Raw genomic sequence first — 20,521 nt, forward strand, 5'->3', positions numbered from 1 at the left:
TGCCGGGGTGCTTGGCACAGGCAAGGCGGCCACGAGATTCGTCGGGAAGGCGAAAAGACGGTGAAACTGGTTATCCCCACCAGTCAAAGGAAGAAGACTCTCCGGCGGGAGATCTCCTGTGTCGTTGGGAAAAGTGGTGAGACTGTTCAGCAGGGCTCCACCGGTGGTGTCGTCGTAGCAGGTCGGCTCAGCTTCTCCCTCGTCGGATTCTTAGGTCCTGTGGCGACTTCTGAAGTTCCAGTCCCCAAAGCCCTGCTTTTATGCAGAAAACCCCATTCACTCAGCCTAGCTGTCACTCAAACATGCTAAGTGGTGAGCTGGCCGGCTCACCACTTGGGCCAATCAGGACGGAGTAAGACTTGAGTTGCCTAGGCAACTCAGTCCAGGGTGCCTAAATCCCCCTCCATCCCTCCTAAGTACCCCAGACAGAGTGGCACCACTTTCGAGGGCTTCTGTGGAGAAGCCCGCCAATAAGTGGAACAAAGGGCTCGACTTGGGTTGGAGTCACAGAAGAGAACACAAACGCCATTTTGGAACCGAGTTTTGGCAAAAAAAACCAACCGGAGAATTAATAATAAATAAACTGGCGGTATGTTCGAGGCTATCGTAATTAAATAAATAAAGATAGTAACCTCGAACAATGGGAAAATCCCACAGAGAAATATTTGCGGTTGAATATAAAAAGTAGTATCCACTGCCACCAGCCAAAACTTGATCAGGGGGGACGGAGACGTGCCCCCTTGACTAACAGACCCCGGGGCAATCAAATTGCCCCGGCCAGTACGTCCACAATAGGATGGTTTGTACTGGTTTTGTTCAGAATTCAAGACTAGTAAAGTCAATGGTGACTTTACATGCCGTGGGAGACAGTAGTCAGCCCCAGGGTATGGAGTCTATACTTGGGGGTCACTATGACACCCCTGTGTTACTGCACTGAGGGTGCTGTGCAACACATCACAAAAACACATGAAGCCCTATGGAGTAAAAGACCCCATAGCCCATTAAACACATCTAGAGTTAAAGGAACACACTCAAATCATGTCCAGGAGTGAGGGTAAAAGTCTCACTCTTGGCAGGAGAAAAAATTAAACCCCAAAAATCCAACAAAGCTATTGGGGGGACTCACTAGGTTAGGAAATTCAGCCTAAACAGAGAATTCTCCCTAAAACCCCCCAGGGCACAGACAGAGGACCGGGCCCGAGCTGGAGCGGGCCGGGCGAGACCAGCCCATCGCCAGAGTAACGCTTGGACCTGAGGCCGGGGCGGGGGCAGGGACTCCCCAAGGAACGCTCCAGGCGAGCAGAGGATCCCGGGTGCAGTGGAACGGAGGCCGAGCGAGGCCCGGGAGAAGTAAGAGCAGTCTCAGGAGCTCCCAGATAAGCTCTTTATTAACGGCAAGAGGCCCCCTCTCTGGTTCCGGACCACCCCCCATTTCATACTCTGAAGGATTGTGAGCATAAGCGGTGATCAGGGAGGGGGGAGACCCATAAAAAGACACCCTGCCGGGCAACCCCAGCAAGGGGGCCCACAGAACCACCACCAGTGAAATCTGGAAAAGGCCGCTACTCCCATCAGCTTTTCACAAGCGCCGCCTCGAAAGATCAGGGCAAGCAGGAAACGCGGGCACAGTGGGGGGAGCCCACAACTACCTGGGGTCAGACCACGCCTTGGGGTGCACACGTGGGGGTACCCCCGGGGCCGGTGGGAGTAGGCCCCTCGGGGCACACCTTAACCAGCCCCGGTAATGAGCATAAATGTCTAAGACACGGGCGGGATCCTCCACGCGGTCCTCCCCGCCGAGAACCCAAGAAAGGAACTTGAAACAATTCTGGGGGACTCAGGTTGGTCCAACGCCCACTTCAGAAGACTTTCCTCCGCTGGGCCACATCTCGACCAGAGGCGAGATAGAGGAACCTACAATGAATAAAGAGGACATACAGGCGTGCTTTAAGGATCTGCAATCGCAACTACTAACCTCAGTCCAGGAGCAATTCGCACTCCTGAGGGGGGAGATGGTGCAATCCATCCAGGAAATCAGACAGGACGTTACCAAACTGGGGGAGAGTACCGATTCCCTGGAAAGAAACATCCAGCAAGTAGAGGATGCTGCTCATAAATCAGAAGAGGCACTAGACAAATTAGCCCAGACCACCATGTACCTCGAACAGCAATGCGAAGACCTTGAAAACAGGTCGAGGAGGTCCAAATCAGAATCAAAAACCTAACCGAAACTATAGGGGACCCTGATCGAAGGTCTACAGTCACATAAATGTTTACAGAGATCCTAGCTGAAGAAGGCGACCCAGCGATAGGGATCGACTGTATCCACAAAGTGAGTCCTACAAGACGGGCTGAACCAGGACTTAGACCCAGGGACGTGCTAGTGGCCATGACATCCTACATCCAGAGAGAGCAGATACTGAAGAAGGCCAGATACTCCCTCCCTCCCCAGATAAGAGTAAATGGCCAGGAGGTTCAACTATACCAAGACTTGGCTCAGTCCACCCTGCTAAAACGACGGCTGATGGGCCCGGCGGTCTGCCACCTATCAGCAGCACAGGTCAAATACAGATGGACATTCCCGTTTGGTCTCCTGTTCAAGTGGGAGGTAGTCCAACACAGGGTCACGTCCTGTGAAGAGGGAGAAAGATTACTGGGCATAACAAGTGGCGAAGAAGGGGCACGCCCAAATCCCGGGGGGAGACTCAAGGGACCAAACCCACAAGAGGCATGGGAGACGGTCCACAAGAAAGGGAGAGTAAGGAAGTCCAGACAAGCTCGGGGGCAATCGAAGAATACTTTAAACCCAGAATTAGCTATGCCCCGCTGATGTAACGACAACGATGGAAGAAGAACGCGGTTGATGCACTAGTCAGTTTTTTAGAAGGCCAGGAGAGGAACAAGGAAAGACTTGCTGGAACCGTTAGTGGGGTTTAGAACTCGCCACAATGTGTTTAAGAGGGAAAACACGAGCCGGGAGCTCTGGGCATTTCGTCTCAGGGCATCTAGGGTACTGACCTCATGGGTACTGTTGGGGGGGGAAGGGGAATTGGGGGGGGTTTCTCAGTTAATGGCATCGAGGAGACACATGGACAGGACACTATTTACGGCTAACATCAGAGACGACCAGAGCATGTCTTACCACCAACCCCGTAATGAACACGACATATAAGGTCCCGGTGATCGTGCTATCGCAGAATGTGCAAGGTATGAACACCCCAGCAAAAAGAGCCAAACTGGACAGACAGGCCTGGAAGCAGAAAGCAAACATCCTACTCTATCAGGAAACGCATATAAAGAAGAGCGACAAAACCTGCACCAAGATAAAAGGGGCGAGTCATGTCTTCCAGTCAAATGCAGAGGGGAAGAGAGCTGGTGTCCTGGTGGCTATAAAGGACACCTTGGAAGTCCAGATCCACGACCACAGATCAGATGGGGAGGGGAGATCTGTTTTCTTGATCATCACCGTCGAGGGGAGGAGGATCACCCTTGCATCGGTCTACACCCCTAATGTGGGTCAAGAGGCATTCCTTAAGGATGTGATGGGATCGCTTGAGCAATTTGCGACGGGGCAAATCATTCTGGGAGGGTATCTGAACCTGGCCTGAAATCCCTCATTGGATAGGTCGAGCAAAGCTGGCGAAAGCTCGAAGGCCTCATCGGAAGCGTTAAAGACGACATTTGACTCCCTTTCCCTGACCGATGCCTGGCGAGCACAGCATGGGGACAGGCGGGGCTTCACGCACTACTCCCATGTCCACTACTCTCTATCGAGGATAGACGATGTATGGGTCTCCACGCCCCTGCTGGGCGAGATCCCCATTGTCCTCTCCGATCATGCCCCAATAACCCTATCCCTGGCACTTAAAACAAGAGAGTCAAGAGTGTGGTTGTGGCACTTCCCCCTCGGAGCTCCTGCAGGACCCGGTGCAGGCAGAAGAAATCCAAGACAAGATCGATACGCACTTCATTGAAAATGACACGGGAGAGACCTCTCAAGATACCTTGTGGGATGCCTTCAAGGCCGTCATGAGAGGTGAATTGATAGCTATGAAATCCAAGAGGGAGAAACAACTGGCGCAACGGGAGAGAGACCTAGAAACTCAACTGCTTGATGCCCAGAGGGAGGCAGTGGCGAACCCGAGCAGGGCTAAAAGGCGGGCCATGCAACACATCCAGGGTCAGTTGGAGCTCCTGCATAACCGAAAGGTAGGCCGCGTGCTCATGAAAACGAAGCAAAGATTCTACCTTCTCGCCAACAAGGCGGATACCCTACTGGCCCGGCAACTCAGGGAGATGACCAGGGAAAGATCTATCCTGGCGCTGGTGGACTCATCGGGTGATCGGAAAATGTCCAACGACGATATGGGCGAGATAATGAGATCCTTTTATTAAGACCTATACACAACCAGTGCCCCATCAGAGGTGGCTCAAGAGGTATACCTTCAGGGGGGTATCCCTTCCGCGCTTGATGGAGGAGGCCCGGAGGCACTGGACCAGGATATATCCCAGGAGGAGATGCTACAAGCCATCAAACAACTTCCCAAGAACAAAGCTCTGGGCCCAGACGGGTACACTGAAGCCTTCTACAAGAGATTTCGACACGCCCTGGCCCGAGACTCACAAGCCTCTTTAACACCTTCAAATCAAGGGACAATATTACAGCGTCAATGAACGAGGCAAAATTGGTACTTTTTTTTAAGCCGGGAAAGGTCCCCACCCTCCCAGGATCATATAGACTGATAGCTCTCATTAATCTTGATGCAAAACTTTTCACGAAAATCCTAGCGAACAGGCTAGATGCAGACCAGTCGGGCTTCGTCCCTACAAGGCAAGCAGCGGACAACACCAGAAGAGTATGTCACATAATAGAAAAGGCCGAACGCACTGACATTGAGGCTATATTAGTCGCCCTGGACGCTGAAAAAGCGGTCAACCGAGTTGAGTGATCGCAGCTCTTTCCAACAATGTCCCATATGGGCTTTGGGACCTCCTACATGGGGATGTTAAAAGCAAACTATAGAAGTCCATCCCTAAGAATATCTGTTAACAGCTTCCTGTCAAAAACGGTCATGCAGACGAGAGGCACAAAACAAGGGTGCACCCTGCCCCCCCTTCTGTACGCCCTTTTTCTAGAGCCTCTCCTAGCAAAGATTCGACAACAGCGCCTAATTAGGGGGGTATGGATGGGCACGCTGGAACAGAAAACAATGGCCTTCCCCGATGACATGCTACTGGCATTGACCGATCCAATCAGGTCTCTACCCATACTGATGAGCGAACTGGAGGCATTCTGCACTATTTCAGGCATCAAAATCAACAAAACAAAATCTGAGATACTGAATCTTTCTGCCGACCCAGAGACTATCTCAAAATTGACCAAGAGCAGGGTGTCCAGGCGGCGAGAGGCAAGATCACCTACCTCCGAGTGAAGTTTACCTCCAAGACGAGTCAACTACATGCGGCAAATTACCCCGACTTGCTTACCCACCTCCAAAAGCTACTGACGAGATGGACGCCACTCTCCACATCGCGGCGGTGAAGAGGACGATCCTCCCTAAAGTCCTGTACTACTTCCAAGCCCTTCCAATCAGGCTCCCCAGGTCTTTCTTCCGCTCATTAAATAGAATGGCATCAGCATACATATGGCAGCGCATTAGACCGAGGGTGGCAATGACTACATTGACAGCGGCAGTTCGGGAGGGAGGCCTGTCCTTTCCACACTTCAAGCAATACTACGAAGCAGCTCAACTGTGAGTTCTAAAAGAGTGGGTAGCAGATCACCCGCAGACTAAATGGGCAGTACAGGACATAGCGGTGGCCGGGGGCCCACTCTCGAGCCTCCTGTGGTCTCACAAGTAGTACAGACATCCAAACACGCAAATAAGTTAAGTACTGGGAGCCCCCCTCAATGCATGGGACTCGGCAGTTAGGAGAGGAAGCCTAACGGCGCACCCCTCACCATTCACGCCGCTATTTCACAATCCCGATTTCCCACCGGGTATGGATCCGAAGGCATTTTCATCTTGGAAGTAGGCGGGCTGTACTAGAATCGGAAACATGTACAACGGCAGGACAATCAGGTCGTTTGAAGAATGTGTACGAGAAGTGGGAGTAGCGAGGACCGAGAAATACTGATATCTTCAACTGCACCACTGGCTGTCATCCCGAACCAATGAAGAAGCAGCAACGAGAGATCTCCGTTACGCTCACCTGGTTCCCACAGGGGCGTCGATCGGACCCGGACAGCTGCGGTCTCCACCAATGTGATGTGTAGCGAAGAGACAGTCTGGACTGGCCCGCCTAATCTTGTCTGCTGGACTCGTAGAAGTATTCTCCTGCAAGTGGAGAAAGGGATTTAGCCACCCATGGACTTAAGTGATGCCCTCCCCCTCCCCCCAACAGTTCCCGTTATCCCCACTAATCATCTCCGATATCCCCTTTTGGTAACCTCACCTTATGTTTTTAAATTATAAGCTCTCCATCATGCATGGCATGCAGGGTCGCGTAGATACCAGTTACTTCACTGGGTTGAAGGTACTGGAGGAGTTCCGGAGGAATATTGACTCCAGTGTCTATAAAGTTCAAAGAGTTCAATATGTTTGATGTTCACTCTTGTTCCATTCCCTCGTTAGGTTGCAGCTGGGTCCAAAAGAATACTGCCTGGAGGCAGCTGATGGTGTTCAGGTAAGAGTCTGTATTACCAAACACTGTCCGGTGAAAGTTGCATGAGTTTAAGTTGCTGTTTTCTCTCCCTTTATAGGTGCGGCATAGGAAGATGAGGCGAATTAAAGAATACCACCTCCGGTGGTAAAGCAGGTAAGCCTACTGGTGAGTATAACGCGGCACTGCTGCTGGCGAAGCAACGCGTGCTGAAATAATGTCCTTTCCAGGCCCGGAGATGTGCTGGGTCCGGAATCAGGTAAGGAATCAAATAATGTCTGTGATCTAACCTCTTCTCCTTTCTTTTCCTTTTGTCTAGGAGCTCCGGATTCGAGGCGGGCGTGGCAGAAGACTGGATGCTGACTTGCAGACACAGTGAGCGTCACGCTGCTGGATGCAGAATAACGCGAGGCATGGGTTGCTGTTCGGGCGTGGTTTAAATAGCCTGCAAAGTAGTCCCAGGTAAGAAGTTCCCCAGAACCACACCGAGTGAAAAATAGACACTGTAATAAAATAGTCCCATCCAGGCCTCACGTTGGCTTGGACTCAAAGTCTATGAGCCTGGCGCCTAAGGCGCCAGGACTGAATCCAAACAGCCCCCAGCCGGGGCTGTTGGGGTTTTAATGAGTATCTGGATGCTTGCTCCCGGGGCTGATGGACTCGATCCGGATGCCCGGGGGTAGGCATCATGACACCTCACGCAATTCGAGACCTACCCGATAACTGATTCAGGCAAGCATGGGCTGATCTCAAATCTCTACACTCACCTGAACTCGCAAGGGGAAAAGGTGTGTTGGCTGTATATGAAGAGGTGGGAGGGGACACTGGGGATGGATATCCCGCGCCCTCACTGGGAGAGAACATGGCAAAATGTCACCACCTTGACAAACTATTCAGCTGAAGGAAATGTGGCAAAAAGTTCTGCTCCAATGGCACATTACCCCGAAGAGACTGAGGGACATGTATCCGACAAAGGATGGACTGTGCTGGCGGGGTTGCCATCAACGAGGAGACTGGAAACACATCTGGAAAACATGCCCGAAAATCATCCCCTTCTGGAACGAGGTTAAGGGGCAAGTGGGGAAAATGGTTCAAGGGGCAGAAGCCCTAGGTGACAGCATATGGCTAGCCGGTATATGGGACCCTGCACAGAAAACTCACCCTAAGCGCCAACAGAAGGTGATTATGGTCCTCATTGTGGCAGCCTGGCTGGTCATAGCTCAAGGCTGGAAGCAGCAGATGCACGGACTCAGCTTCAGTGGCTAAGAAAGGTATGGCACTTTATAACCATGAAGTGGGTAACATGTAAACTGCAGGGCGCCACTGAGAACTTCCGTACGAACTGGGGTCCAATTTTTCAATATCTCCAGAGTGACTATATGCTCCAATGGTGCCCTCATAATATTCGTATTCTTGATAGGTTTTGAAGCAAAACTTTAGTGTCCTTTGTAAAGTTATGTTGTCTCGAGCCTAAGGGAAAGAGGGGGAGGAGATAGGGGGGAGGGCACATGGGAGGGATGTTATTAAGTTGATCTTTGTTACTATTAAAAATCAATAAAAAGATTTTTTTTTAAAAAATACTTCCGAATATCGGCTATGGCACGCCAAAAGTGGTTGTCGTTCACTCAGGAGCCGAAATCATGTGAAGGTATTGATTTGATAACATCGAGTGATGTACCAAGGGGGCAGGTGTCAGGGAAGTTCGTACAGGCTGTTCAGAGCCCACGGAATACAGCGAGGTCTAAATGGGAGAGGAATCTGAACATGAGTATCGATGAGTCTAAATGGCATAGATAGTCTTAATGAAAGAAGTCGCACTAAATGCAAGATTACGACTTATCCAATTTTAGGTTTTAAATTGGATTATATTATAGGCCTGCCAAGGTGGCACGCTTTTTTCCAAGTGCAGAAGATAAATGTATGAAATGTGAGGCGGGAAGGAGCAGATTCGATCCACATGTTTTCCAATTGTCCTAAGGTATCATGATTTTGGCAGGAGGTTGCTGAAATACTGAATGATATGGTTGGGATACCTCCCACGCTCCTTCCTCTCAAATATTTATTGGGCCGATATTGTAAAGGTTTCTATTAAAAAAAACTTAAATTGTTTAATGTATTTTATTGAAATGGAAATCGAAAAATTGCACCCTCATGTGATGAATGGCTCAAGGAATTAACTTATGTAAATGCGGGATATGTAATGACGGTAATTGGGACGAGTAGACCTAGGAATATATGGGAACCATTCTGTGAATACTTAAGAACTGTACCATTGGGGAATGTATGAAGATGCAATGCCAATGTAAAATGATAACGTGCAACGTAAACCAATACAGTATCAATTACTATTATGTGGAATGAAGGGGGTGTACGACCAGAGTCCGGTCTGTCTACCTGTCTGCTTGAAAAAAGGTTTAAAAAAAAGAAAAAAAAAAAAAGAACAACAAAACGTTATTTGAAGGTTCAAGACAAAGAAAGAACATTTATTGGAAAGCGGTTTCCGTCCCAGGAGAAGAGAGTCATTCCCCTGGTCCTTAGTTGTCGTCTATTAGTGGCAGGGTCACAATAAGTTAGTTTTGGGACAGAGGACAGACATTAACTTTGAATTTTGACACAGGCGACGAGCACCCTAGTTTTAGTTGTAGTAAGGTAAGGATTTTAGATTAGGGAAAATGAGGCCTGTTCTTTATTTCTAATAAATACTTCCACTCTGCTTGTTGATACAGAACATTGCAGTTGTGTTGTCTATATGAGGATGGCCTTTCACAGTTTGGAAATAAAGTAATGCCATTTTTTCTTGCTAGAAACTCTAGCCAGTTTATATGGTTAAGTTATTTGGTTTGTTGTCCATTTCCCTGGGCAGTAAGATGAAGAAAATGTGGCCCCCATCCTGCTAGTGATGCGTCCATTATTATTATTTGTGGCTGCAGGGACACAAACAGTCTTCCTATGTTCATGTTGCTTGGCGACCACCAAAGGAGACAGACTTTCGTTCATCTCTTGCCAGACTACCACTAGATCTTCCCAATGGCCTCGCTGCCACTGTGGTATTATTCGTATTCTTAGTCTTGCATGTGGTATAAGGAATATGCAAGATGCCATTGTGCCTAGGAGTTTCATAACCCTTCTGACTGATTACATTTGGCCTGGTTGGGTAATGAGGGATTGTAAAGCTTGTACCCTTCTCTGGTGTTGGGCAACCTGTGGCTGTTGCAGTGTTTAGAACTGCTCACAGGAAGACTCTCTGCTTGGATCTAGGCTGGACTTCTTTTCGTTGATTGAGAAGTCTAGGTTATGTAACAATCATGCAGTCTGCCGAGTGTGTGCCAGGCACTCTTAAGCATCCCTTCCTGTTATAAGACAATCTATGTAAGACGCTGTGAAGACATTTTCACTATGTGTTTATTAACAAAAAAGAAGTGGCCCATCATTCCCCATCACTATGGGGTTTTCCCTACCTACATTATTAACTAAGGTGCTCGTCCATAGTGAAACAATGTCCAAAAGAATCAGTCCGCTGTCCAAAACTAACCTAACTGACCGTACCACTATTATAATCAACTAAGGTCAGGAGAATGACTCCCTTCTCTTGGTGGCTGTGCAGTTGCACTACAATTCTCTTATGTTAAAGTCTTGTCAATATACAATCCGTAAATAGTTGCTAATCCTCTGTATTAGTTTGTGCAACTCCCTTAGGGAATTTGTCATCTTACTCTCCTCTTGTATAGGGCTTTTTCTTGCTCTTGTATGTCTCCTTCTCACTTTCTTAGAAGGCTCTAAATGTTCTTGTATGCAATGTATCCTAGGGACCAGTCTGGGCTTTGTTCCGCTCCCTTTCATGGCTGTTGGGCGATTTTCCCGTTCCCAGGGTAGAAATACTCCAATTCTACTACTCTCGCTCTGATTTCGGTGTTTTTTATCACATTCAAACAACGTCTATACCAAAGGGTATATACAAACTCTCATGGCATTTGCTAGGTACTGTCACGTAGCGATCTCCTTACAAAATAACAAATCTGAACTGTTATCACAACATTCTTTATTTTATTTGTATATAGAAAAAACACAATGAATAACAATTCAAATCAATGGTTCCACAGTTACTAAAAAGTTAAAACACCCATCTGTAACCTATATTCCAATCATTCAATCCAAACCACAATCATTCCCATACATTTTCATTCATACTGTGCAAATTGCTTTAAGACCATTTTTAAGGAAGATAGGTCCCCGAATTTGACCTAAAGTGCAATGTGCTGAATTGACCATAAATGCACCATTATTGTCAAGTGCTGGCATGTATCAACTGTTTTAATAAAGTGAATCGCCTTGAAATCCAGGTAGGGCTAGTTTGCAAAAAGGTGTCTACTCGAGTTTCAGCTGGGAATCTAGCTGTGTCTCCTATCCCAGCCATCTTCAGGACACAAGGAATCATTCCTGGTAACAATAATGTGTGTAGCAAGCTGATGGCTTGTGTTGCAGGAGCGCAGGAGGCAAAAATCCAACCCGAGAAACCGAAGTGAGTAGCCTCTGCGGACGGATGGTCTAATCCCTTGAAGAACGTGCTTGCGTCTAGGTTAAGGACAGGAGCACCAATTTGGGTCTTTCTTCGCCGAGTCCTGGAGTGCGATTTGCATCTACCAGGGATACCTGTCGGCGAGTGTTTTCAATTGATTTTTATGACCTTACCACAGTTTAAAGTTATTAGCCTGCTTTCCACTCTTTCGTCCTGGATACTGGGACGAGTTTCTCTGAAGCTATAACAATTCCCTTTTGGTTCCCAGTATACCCCGTCTCCCTTCTGTATTGTAGGGGGAAGGTCTCCAGTGCCTGCAGGTACTGGCAATCTGCTTCTTCCTTCCGTTTAATTCTTGGATCGCTCTCTGCGATGTCGGCGTTCCCATCTCTGTCTGGGCTTAGTCAATACCACTACGGGTAATCCATTCAGGAGTTGCTTCCTCCCTCTGGTGGTCTCTAAGTCATTGAGAGGGCAGCCTGACTGCCACGATTCCTCTGTGGTCACGCCACCACCAGGCTCTCCACTACAGCCTTTCTGGTTTTCAGCTGCTCGTACCCATTGGGTTGCCAGAGTTTCCTGCCTCCGCTCAGAGCAGTCATGAACTTTGTGGGATACGTGGTCTACGGAAGCTCCTCTCCTTTGGGTAGTCTACACACAGGCGACTTCTCCTGTCCGTCTCTGCCTTCCGCACTCTCTCACCTTCTCTCTGGTGTGTCATCCCTTTTCAACAAACTCGGCACAGTCCATTTTAGACTGATATAAAGTGACAGTTTCATCTTCTCGTTGGCAACAGTATACGTTCACTTTATCTTCATTCCAGTTATGGAACTTCTACTGATTTGGTGCATTAGATATTTCCATTTAGGCCATCACATGGAGGGCATCAGGGAGTCCTTGCCCCCAAACGGGGGCTAGGGGAGAAGGAGGAGTCTCTCCCGGTGAGGTCCCACTTGCCTTGATCCCCTAGGGAGGGTGTTGCGAAGCGGGCTCACCTCCCTAGCTTCAAAGGTGTGGGCTCTCGCCTGGAGAGAAGGGACAAATTCCCTTGATTCATCACAAGCCTTGCAGCGTAAATGTGTGCAGCGACCACAAGCACCTTTGTGCATACAGGAGGTGCTGGGGCAAGTTAAAAAAGGAAGTACCTTGAGTTGGTAGTGTTTGTTCAGTATTTTTAACCAAAGGTATTTTCTGTGATTTGCGAACACTGAAATATGAAAGTATGGCTCTTTCAAATCTAATGTTGCCATGAAGTTTCCCTCTTTTAGTAGGGGTATGACTTCCTGCAATGTGGTCATCCTGACTTTTTGGGATTTATGATCTAGAACTGGTCTCATTGATTCGTCCGTTTTGGAACTAGAAAGTAAACTGAATACATTCCTGTGTTTAGCTGATCTGCTGGTACTTCTTCTGGTGCTCCCTTTTGTAGTAGGTGTTGTACTTACTCCAGCATAAACTTTAGATGTTCTGGAAGGATGCTTCTCCTTTTGGGTAGATTATCACGTGGTTTATGTAAAAGCTCGATGCAGTACCCTTTCCTTACAGTACTTTTCTACCGTCCCATATGTGGATGTATGTTTTTATTCTACCGCCCTCCCACTGGGGTTGTATGGGAGGGGACTGCTATTGGGTAGTCATTTATTGGCAGAGGCTGTGCCTCTAGAGAACTTTCTTCTGCTGCATGCTCTTCCTCTACGTGCATGGCATATGGGTGAGAAACCACTTGTGCCTGGAGTGTAGCTGCTTTCTATTCTATGGAATAAAATGTATAGCTCCACACGGCTGTAGGCCTCAGGGCGCTTTGAAAAGTGGGACTACCCTGATGCGAGTGTGGTTTTCTTGGTGTCGTGTAGGATTGGTTTTGAAAGGGCAGTGTCTTCGAAATTACCTTTTTGCAGGAAGGATCTAGTCACATGATTGTCTATGTGACTAAAAAAAAAAGTCACAGGAGCAGAGAGAACGGGGATACTAGGTATACCTTAGGCACTCCACAGAAGGTGGTGTGTGCCAATCTCCCAGACTATAAGCTTTTGGGAGAGATATGAAGTATCCCTCTATCCTCAAGAACTGTAGAATACAAAGTACATAGTTCCAAAAGATAGAGCCCACAAGAACGAAAGAGAAAAAAGGCTCCACTCATTCAGGATTCTAAGTAAATGGTCCAGAAGTCCAGCAAAAGTGCTGGGGGGTCTCACTAGGAGAGGGGATGAAGCATACAAATGATCAATCTCCCTAACAACTAGTAGCGATTATATTGATAAAACAATGATACCAACATGAAATTCGACTCATGCTCCCAGAAGTATGAGAAAGCATCCCAAATATCCCTCAAGTCCCTGAGTGTGAAATAGGTCTTGAGGAATCTCCGGGAATTCCTCTGGGAAATAGAACCCAATTTATGAGCAGATGTACTGCTCTTCTCTTGTATTGCACTTGGGAGGCTAAATGCTGCAACCTGGCGTCACTGGATGAAGTAGAGAAACAGCCAATGGGCAATGCAGCAATTAGTGTAGCAAGGTAGTGAAGAAATAAAGAAGCAGCAGATTGTATTACAGATAGTTGCCTGCCAAAAAGGGGGCAAAGGAAACCAGGATGGGGCTAGTTACAAGTAATGTCAATGAATGGCTTTGCAAATTCAAATAAACATAGTCGCTGTACAGAGCAAGACTGTGCCACGAGGAGGAAGAAACGCGGACCAGACAGAATTAGTAAAGTGGCCACCTAGACGTTGTGAGGAAATAAGAACCGTTGCTGTGCCGCAAAGTGTGGAAATGCGGTACAGCTTGGAATTAATGAATGGGCTGCTGGGTGGCTAGATGGTATCAAGAACCGTTACAGTGCCGCGCGGTGTGGAAACGCAGCTCAGCCGAAATTATAGGGAGGGGTCACTGGGCAGCTAAGCCTCAATGCATCGGTGCTGTGCCGCGAATGGGAAGGCAACGCGGGACAGCCTGAATGTTATGAGGCTGCAGGGCAGTTGAGATGTAAGCAGCAGAACAAGCGGTGCCACAGAGTGGATAGATGGCAGCACAGCCGAATTAGCAAAAGTAAGCCGAATAACGAGACAAGAATCTTGGAAAGGGAAAAAAAAGAAAAAAAAAAGAAAAAAAAAAAAAGGTAGATAGAAAGAGCCAAGGAGGCAGAAACGCAGGGATAGAATTAGCCCACATTAATGGGAAAGTACACGACACAGAGCTAGAGGCAGAAGGAAATATAAACTTGGAAGCAGTGACAGAGCAAGTCACTAGGTAAAGCAGGAGCTACCGTTTCAAGTGAGAAGCGACGCATCGAGCACGAGGAGGTGCTTAGCTTTATGGGTTTTTAGTCATGTGATAAATTACAGCCATAGACTGTTGCAGTGCTTCCACATCAGAAGAGCTCATCGACTCCATCTTGGATGTGGTGATTACTGTATATATGTGCATCCTCTACCACCTGTGTCATAAAAACAAAGTTGGCAGATGGGTGTGGGAAGGGGGGGGGGGGCGAGGTGCAACAGGGGCCTTGAATTCTGGGAGGATCTTATAAAGTTTCCCTACAGGTGTTTGGGGCATTGGTGATTATATTCGAGTAAAAGGATTTTGTGGCCTTGCAAATTTCTGCTCTGTATGCTTCGAGTTGCTGGGCGTAAGAAGTTCTCTGGCGAAGTGTCTACCCGCCATCTGCATTCCAGTATGTAGTTTTGAGAGATATGAGAGCTGGGGTGAACCATCTGGGGGATGGGACCGGTCTGTTGCAAAACGGTCTGATGCAGGTGAGAAGGCAAAGGTTGACCTTGTAGCATGGAAAACATTGTATTGGGAAATACTTAATTTGAACTGAGTGTTTGTACCTTAAGAGTGGCATTAACAACATTTGAACACCTTTTTAAAAAAGGTAGCAGTAACCTTAGACCATTTTATAAAAACGTTGTTTCCCCCCATTGATATACATATAAACAACATTTGTAGTTGGCGCCAACACATACAAGTCTGAAACTAAAACTTTAAAATTTGAAAGATTCCCAAAAATACATCAGAAATGGCAATTGTATGCAAGAAGTAATTTACTATATTCTTGCAGTATTGAGACTGAGGAGAATTGTTACTTTTACATTACTACTGCTTCACAATAATAATCCTACAATTCCGTCAATGTACTTTATAGAGACACAAACTACCTGGAGATTTGTAGGAAACTGAGGTAACATTTTACTCATTTTTTTAAAAATGTTAATCTGGCATGAACAGGAAACCAGTGTAGTTCAAGCAGGTAGGTGTAAAGTGATCCCAGTTTGCAAACAGTAATCAACAATAGTGCATTATACATGGCCTAAAGACATTCAATATGCATTACGCAAAACCAGATTTTTATAATCTTGAATGAGGAAATGGATTTCTGCAAAACGGTTTATAATCCTTGGGAAGGAAAGTGTAATTTAAATTTAATGTCTGGTTGCAGGCACTTTCTGGGCTTCTAGAAACAATTGCACTATCATTACACAAATGAGTTAAATGACAACCTGCTTGATTGTGGTCTGGGGATTTCACGGTAGAGCACAGAAAAAGTTAACCAAGCATGGTGCTCAAGGATCATTGACACACCCAATACAATGCTATAACGGTCTATTCAAAAGAGCAAAACATGAACTGCAAGAAACAAACATTAAATTGCTTAAAGAATGCTAAAGGTGACGTGGCTGCAACATCAGTTACCAGATTAAACCAGGTGTGTTGATTGGCATGCCAACATCCATAACAAAGCTTGCTTGATTGCAGGTGATGCCCTTTCACGAAGGCAGCACAAGTCTTTGCTCTGTGCCCTGGCATAAGAGGGGCCATGCCCCTTTCGCTACACTGTTACCATCAAGTATTCCTGTCATTAAAAGACGCTTTATACTGAAGTTGGTAAAAATCTTGCATCAATAACTTTAAACAGAGGATGTAATAATATATTACAAATATGTAAATTAAAACTCACCCATGTCTTTAAATTCTTCGTTGACCAGTTCCAGCCATGCAACATCCATATCATTCATGTCATAGCGACAAACACCTTCAGCCAATGTTTTTATTTCAACATATCCAGGTTCTGGCGGCTCAGAGTCAGATGAACGAATGTACTTCTTGGGCTTTGTAAATGTAACAAATGTGTCCTTCTCTGCAACCTCCCTAAGGAGAATAAAATCGAGGCATGCAATATTTGCGAGAAAAAAAAAAGATATGCATGCATTTCAACCAACAATGAAAGATCTACATGTTCCACAGCCTGGTTCCTACTATTCAAACCAGCCAATGACTAGAACTTGACACTTGTCGATTATCTCAAACAGGGCACAACATGTTATTACTTGCATCATGGTTAACAAAAAGGAGGGAACAAAGTGCTTCTCTTGGCACAGTTGAGGGACTTGGCAAGGGTCAATCAAAACAAGCTCTCCTCTCTTTGCCCTCCAAACTCCATTTGGATGCAGGGTATGGCAAAGTGGTTTATTAAATTCATCGCCTTTATTGGATTTGAATCTTCAGGCACAAAATACAAAATTCTACAAAATACTAATACAACAACCACATCTGGTCATACTGATGGTGGTAGGATCCCCTCCTGTCCCCTCACTGTGGATCTCATCCTTCTGGCCCCTCTCCCAATGCCCTCCACCAAGGTTAAAAACCTTGGGGTCCTTATGACGAACAACTTGTGAATGGCAGCTCAGGTATCAGCGGTCTGCCAGACAGGCCATCTTCAGCTGAAAATACTGAAAAGGAACTTCCATTTGATCCCGAGTGTTCAGTTGTTTTCATTTTTTTGAAAGCAAGCATGGTACTACGGTTGGCCAAGCGGTTAAATTTGGGGTTTAGGTAGACTCTTCTCCAGGCCCTCAATTCATAACAGATCAGCAAAAAACATAGCACAGATTCCTCACTGTAACCGCATGAACCAGTATTAGCTTCATCCCATGATTTAGTAAAGGATGAAACCTTAAGCTTGCCCACTCTAAATTCCATATGCAAGGTCCGCAACAATCGAGGGTGAGATCACATCTAAATAAGCTTCAAATCCAAAATCGTGTTTGTTCTCCAAATGCCCCATACCAAGACACAACCTCATGCAATCCTTCTTCTGGAAGATAGCAATGCTACACTTTTTACTACTGCAGGGGTGGCTTTACCAATGGTAATAGGGCTGGTCTACAGGCTAGTCAGGTTAAGGGCAATGAAAATGTTCTTCACACGTGCCAGGCACAGGAGATTTTTACCACCTTCGAGTGTTAGGACATGCGCTATAGCCTCTCAGGTTAGTTTGACCTCATCCCCAATTGGACACAGGTTAACCTCCATCCATAGGATGGCATTGGGTGTCCCTGACAGAAGCGTAAACACATTTTAAAAAATGTATCTTCTGCGATTTGCAGGGCCTGGTGGTTTATGCCTGGTGCCAGACTTAGTGAGAAGAGAAGGCTAGGAGATAGAAAAGAAATTAGAAAATATGGGAGTCATTGAGCACACTATAGTGGGTGACACAGAGGGAGGCGAAAGGAGAAGAGAAGGAAAACAGTGCACAGAGCTACGCCCCACAGGGTGCACAAGGAGGGGAGTCGGGAACAAGGGGGGCGGGCGGAAACAGAGGGAGCAACAGGCAACAGCACAGATGGAGCCAAAGCAAAGGCAAAACCAGGTAGTGCGTGGAGAATGCGATGGGAGCCAACCAGGCTCAGCTCAACCAAGAGAGGAAGAGGCCTGGAGGGCAACAGTAGAGATCACAGCATAAGAGATGCAAGGCAGAGTGATGGAGGCCAATGCATTCACGTAGAGGGAAAAGAGCATGGCAGCAGAGGACTGCAGAGAAACATTAATTGAGGCCCAAACAAACACGTAGACGGAGAAAATGCGGCAGATACAACAGAAAAAACAGAAACAGCTTGCAAGAACAGCAAAAACAAAAGTAAGACTGCCCGGGAGCAAGGACAGCCTAATCAAGGTGTACAACACAGGGTGAGATAAGCATTGAAATTGAGGTAAGCGTGTGGTAGGGCAGTTTAGTAAGCCGCAGTAATGGCTGCGTCCCCCGACCTCACCCGTCGTACCTTGCGGTCACCGCTGGTCGACTGCTGCGTTGCATGCTCACAACCTCCGTTCCGACCAGTGAGTGGCACAACATCTGCGTCGCAACACTGCAGCCTTGTCCTGCGAGGGCCTTGCTGCAGAGGGTCCGATCCTCGGTTCTTAAAGTTTTCGATGCATGGACATAGGCGCAATGTATTACGTACCGACATACATGTGCGCAAAAAAACCACTAGGGTCTGTTTTAACCCCATAGGGGTTGTAGAAATAAGGAATGCGTCATTTGCATGGAACAGGGCAGGGAAACCATTGCTATCCAATTTAGGAGGGTCTAGGCAGTGAAGCAACAGATCATCAATCTCATTACAGGGCCTGCAGTAGCGACCTTTCTAGTCATGGTTAAGTTGCTCAACTCATAGAAAGAGTACTTTTTGTGAGGATTATAACTTTGCCACCATTCAACGAATCTTTATCAACCATTATGTGGCCCCCTTGGAATGTTTTTGCAAAGTTTGGTGTGGTTTTGTATGGGGGGGTGGAGGGGAGAGGTTTCCAAAGTGTGTGAAACTCCGCCAAAAAGTGTTGATCACGCCTACAGCCCAAACTGCTGGATGGATTTTTATCAAACTTGCCCTAGGAGCGGCGTCTTGGTCCAGATAGCGTGCCTTTGTAAATTTGGTGTAAAACCGTCCAACAGTTTGGGCTGCAGGCACAAGCAAAACATTTTTAAATGGTAAAGTAGGGGAAAACAATCTGCGTCCGGTCCACAGACTCTTCCTGATTTGGGGTCCGCGGACAGCTCTTGGACAATTAGAGGCCGGTGTAACATCTGCGGACATCATACACACCAGTTGATTGGATGGTGAAAAACGTGAGCTGCGTCAGATATTTTGAAATGGTCACCATGGTGGATCCACGGACTGCCGCCGCTGACCGCAGACAGCAAGGTGAGCAAAATGTCTGGAAAATGCATTTGGGGTGATTAGGTGGCCAAAAGAGGGCCTGGAAAGGGTGGGGGAGTGGAATAAAGTTGAGAGTTGTTTTTAATAGGTAAAAAAAGGGGATACAGGTGCCGCGGAGTCCGCAGTAAATTTTTGTGTCAGCAGACATCATTTGGATGGCAGGGGGTTCTGGGTGAGTTATTTGAAGGTGTATTGTACGTACTCGTTATATGGCTTAATTATATTGTGGTGGTTGTTGCCACTGGCAACACATACTATAGTAATGTATATAGTAATTATAGATACTATAGGGCAGTACACAGTATTTGTAATATGGTGGAATGATATCATTGAAGTGTATATGGTATTTATGATTATAGTAGAATTGCGGATAGTGCATATGGAATATATATTTGTTTCTTTGTGAAGATAACAAATAGGATAATACTTTGTATGGTTACTGGTTGCATACGGTAATAAAGCTGGAATATCGGATTCTTTTCTGTAAAAAAAAAAACTGGCTAATTTGTTAAGCAGTTTTGCAAAGGTAGCGGGCGCCCCTCTCTCGAAAGAACAGACTTGATAACCTGTTCAGTGGTTATTAACCACTTGAGAGTTCGCAGCCACTGCTTTTACTCACTGTGCCTTTCACAGATGGGAAATATCCATTTGCATATCAGTCTTTGTCCTGCCCAGGGGCAGTCCAGCACCGAAATGCAATGGCAATTCCAACCTGAACGAGAGTACCACCAGCAACCCCATACACGTGTTTCACCCTTGTTGGGGATCATCAGTGAGGTGAAGCTGATGCCTCTCTAAGCACAGTGAGAGGGAGACCACGTCTGGTTGCCCCCAGGAGACCTAGGGTTACCAATCCCAGGTTCCTTGAAAAATAGTTTTGCAAAGGTAGCGGGCACCCCTCTCTTGAAAGAACAGATCTCTTTGTTAAGCAGGATAGTTTAAAAGCTTTAATTGCATGCATGCAATTTTACATAGCGGGTAAAAAAACAAAATCTATAACAGTACAGTCTATGTTCTATGTTTGGTACAACATTAGTGTGCGGTACACTCTTGTATTGAAAGGAAATAATCCATAGAGGATTAAAAAACTATTCTAATTGTGTAAGCGTTGACAGTAGGTTTGTTTAATGTGTGTTGTAATTAAGGGAATGTTTAAAATAGTTAGATACCTGTTGGCGTATTCTAACTATATTGGACTTTACAAGAAGTTTTGCAGTAAGAATGACTGATGGCATATTTGAAGTGTATTGCAATGAAGGGCATTTCAGAAATAGTTGGATACCTGTTGGCGTATTCCAATTATGTTTCCTTTTAAAAGTACTATTGTAGTATTATGGATG

The 20,521-nt window shown here is 46.5% G+C and overlaps 1 protein-coding gene across 2 annotated transcripts in view; it reads right to left on the reverse strand.

Moving 5' to 3' along the window:
• The window catches only part of JADE1 (jade family PHD finger 1), a 961,679-nt gene that overhangs the window by 408,829 nt on the left and 532,329 nt on the right, over positions 1 to 20,521 (reverse strand). For both annotated transcript variants that reach the window (XM_069631059.1, XM_069631060.1), the window contains exon 5: positions 16,139 to 16,329. In XM_069631059.1, coding sequence (XP_069487160.1) covers positions 16,139 to 16,329 — 191 coding nt within the window. The remainder of the gene's footprint in view (positions 1 to 16,138; positions 16,330 to 20,521) is intronic.

Source organism: Ambystoma mexicanum, chromosome 6q (assembly GCF_040938575.1).
Source record: "Ambystoma mexicanum isolate Mex_15411 chromosome 6q, UKY_AmexF1_1, whole genome shotgun sequence".
NCBI lineage: Eukaryota > Metazoa > Chordata > Amphibia > Caudata > Ambystomatidae > Ambystoma > Ambystoma mexicanum.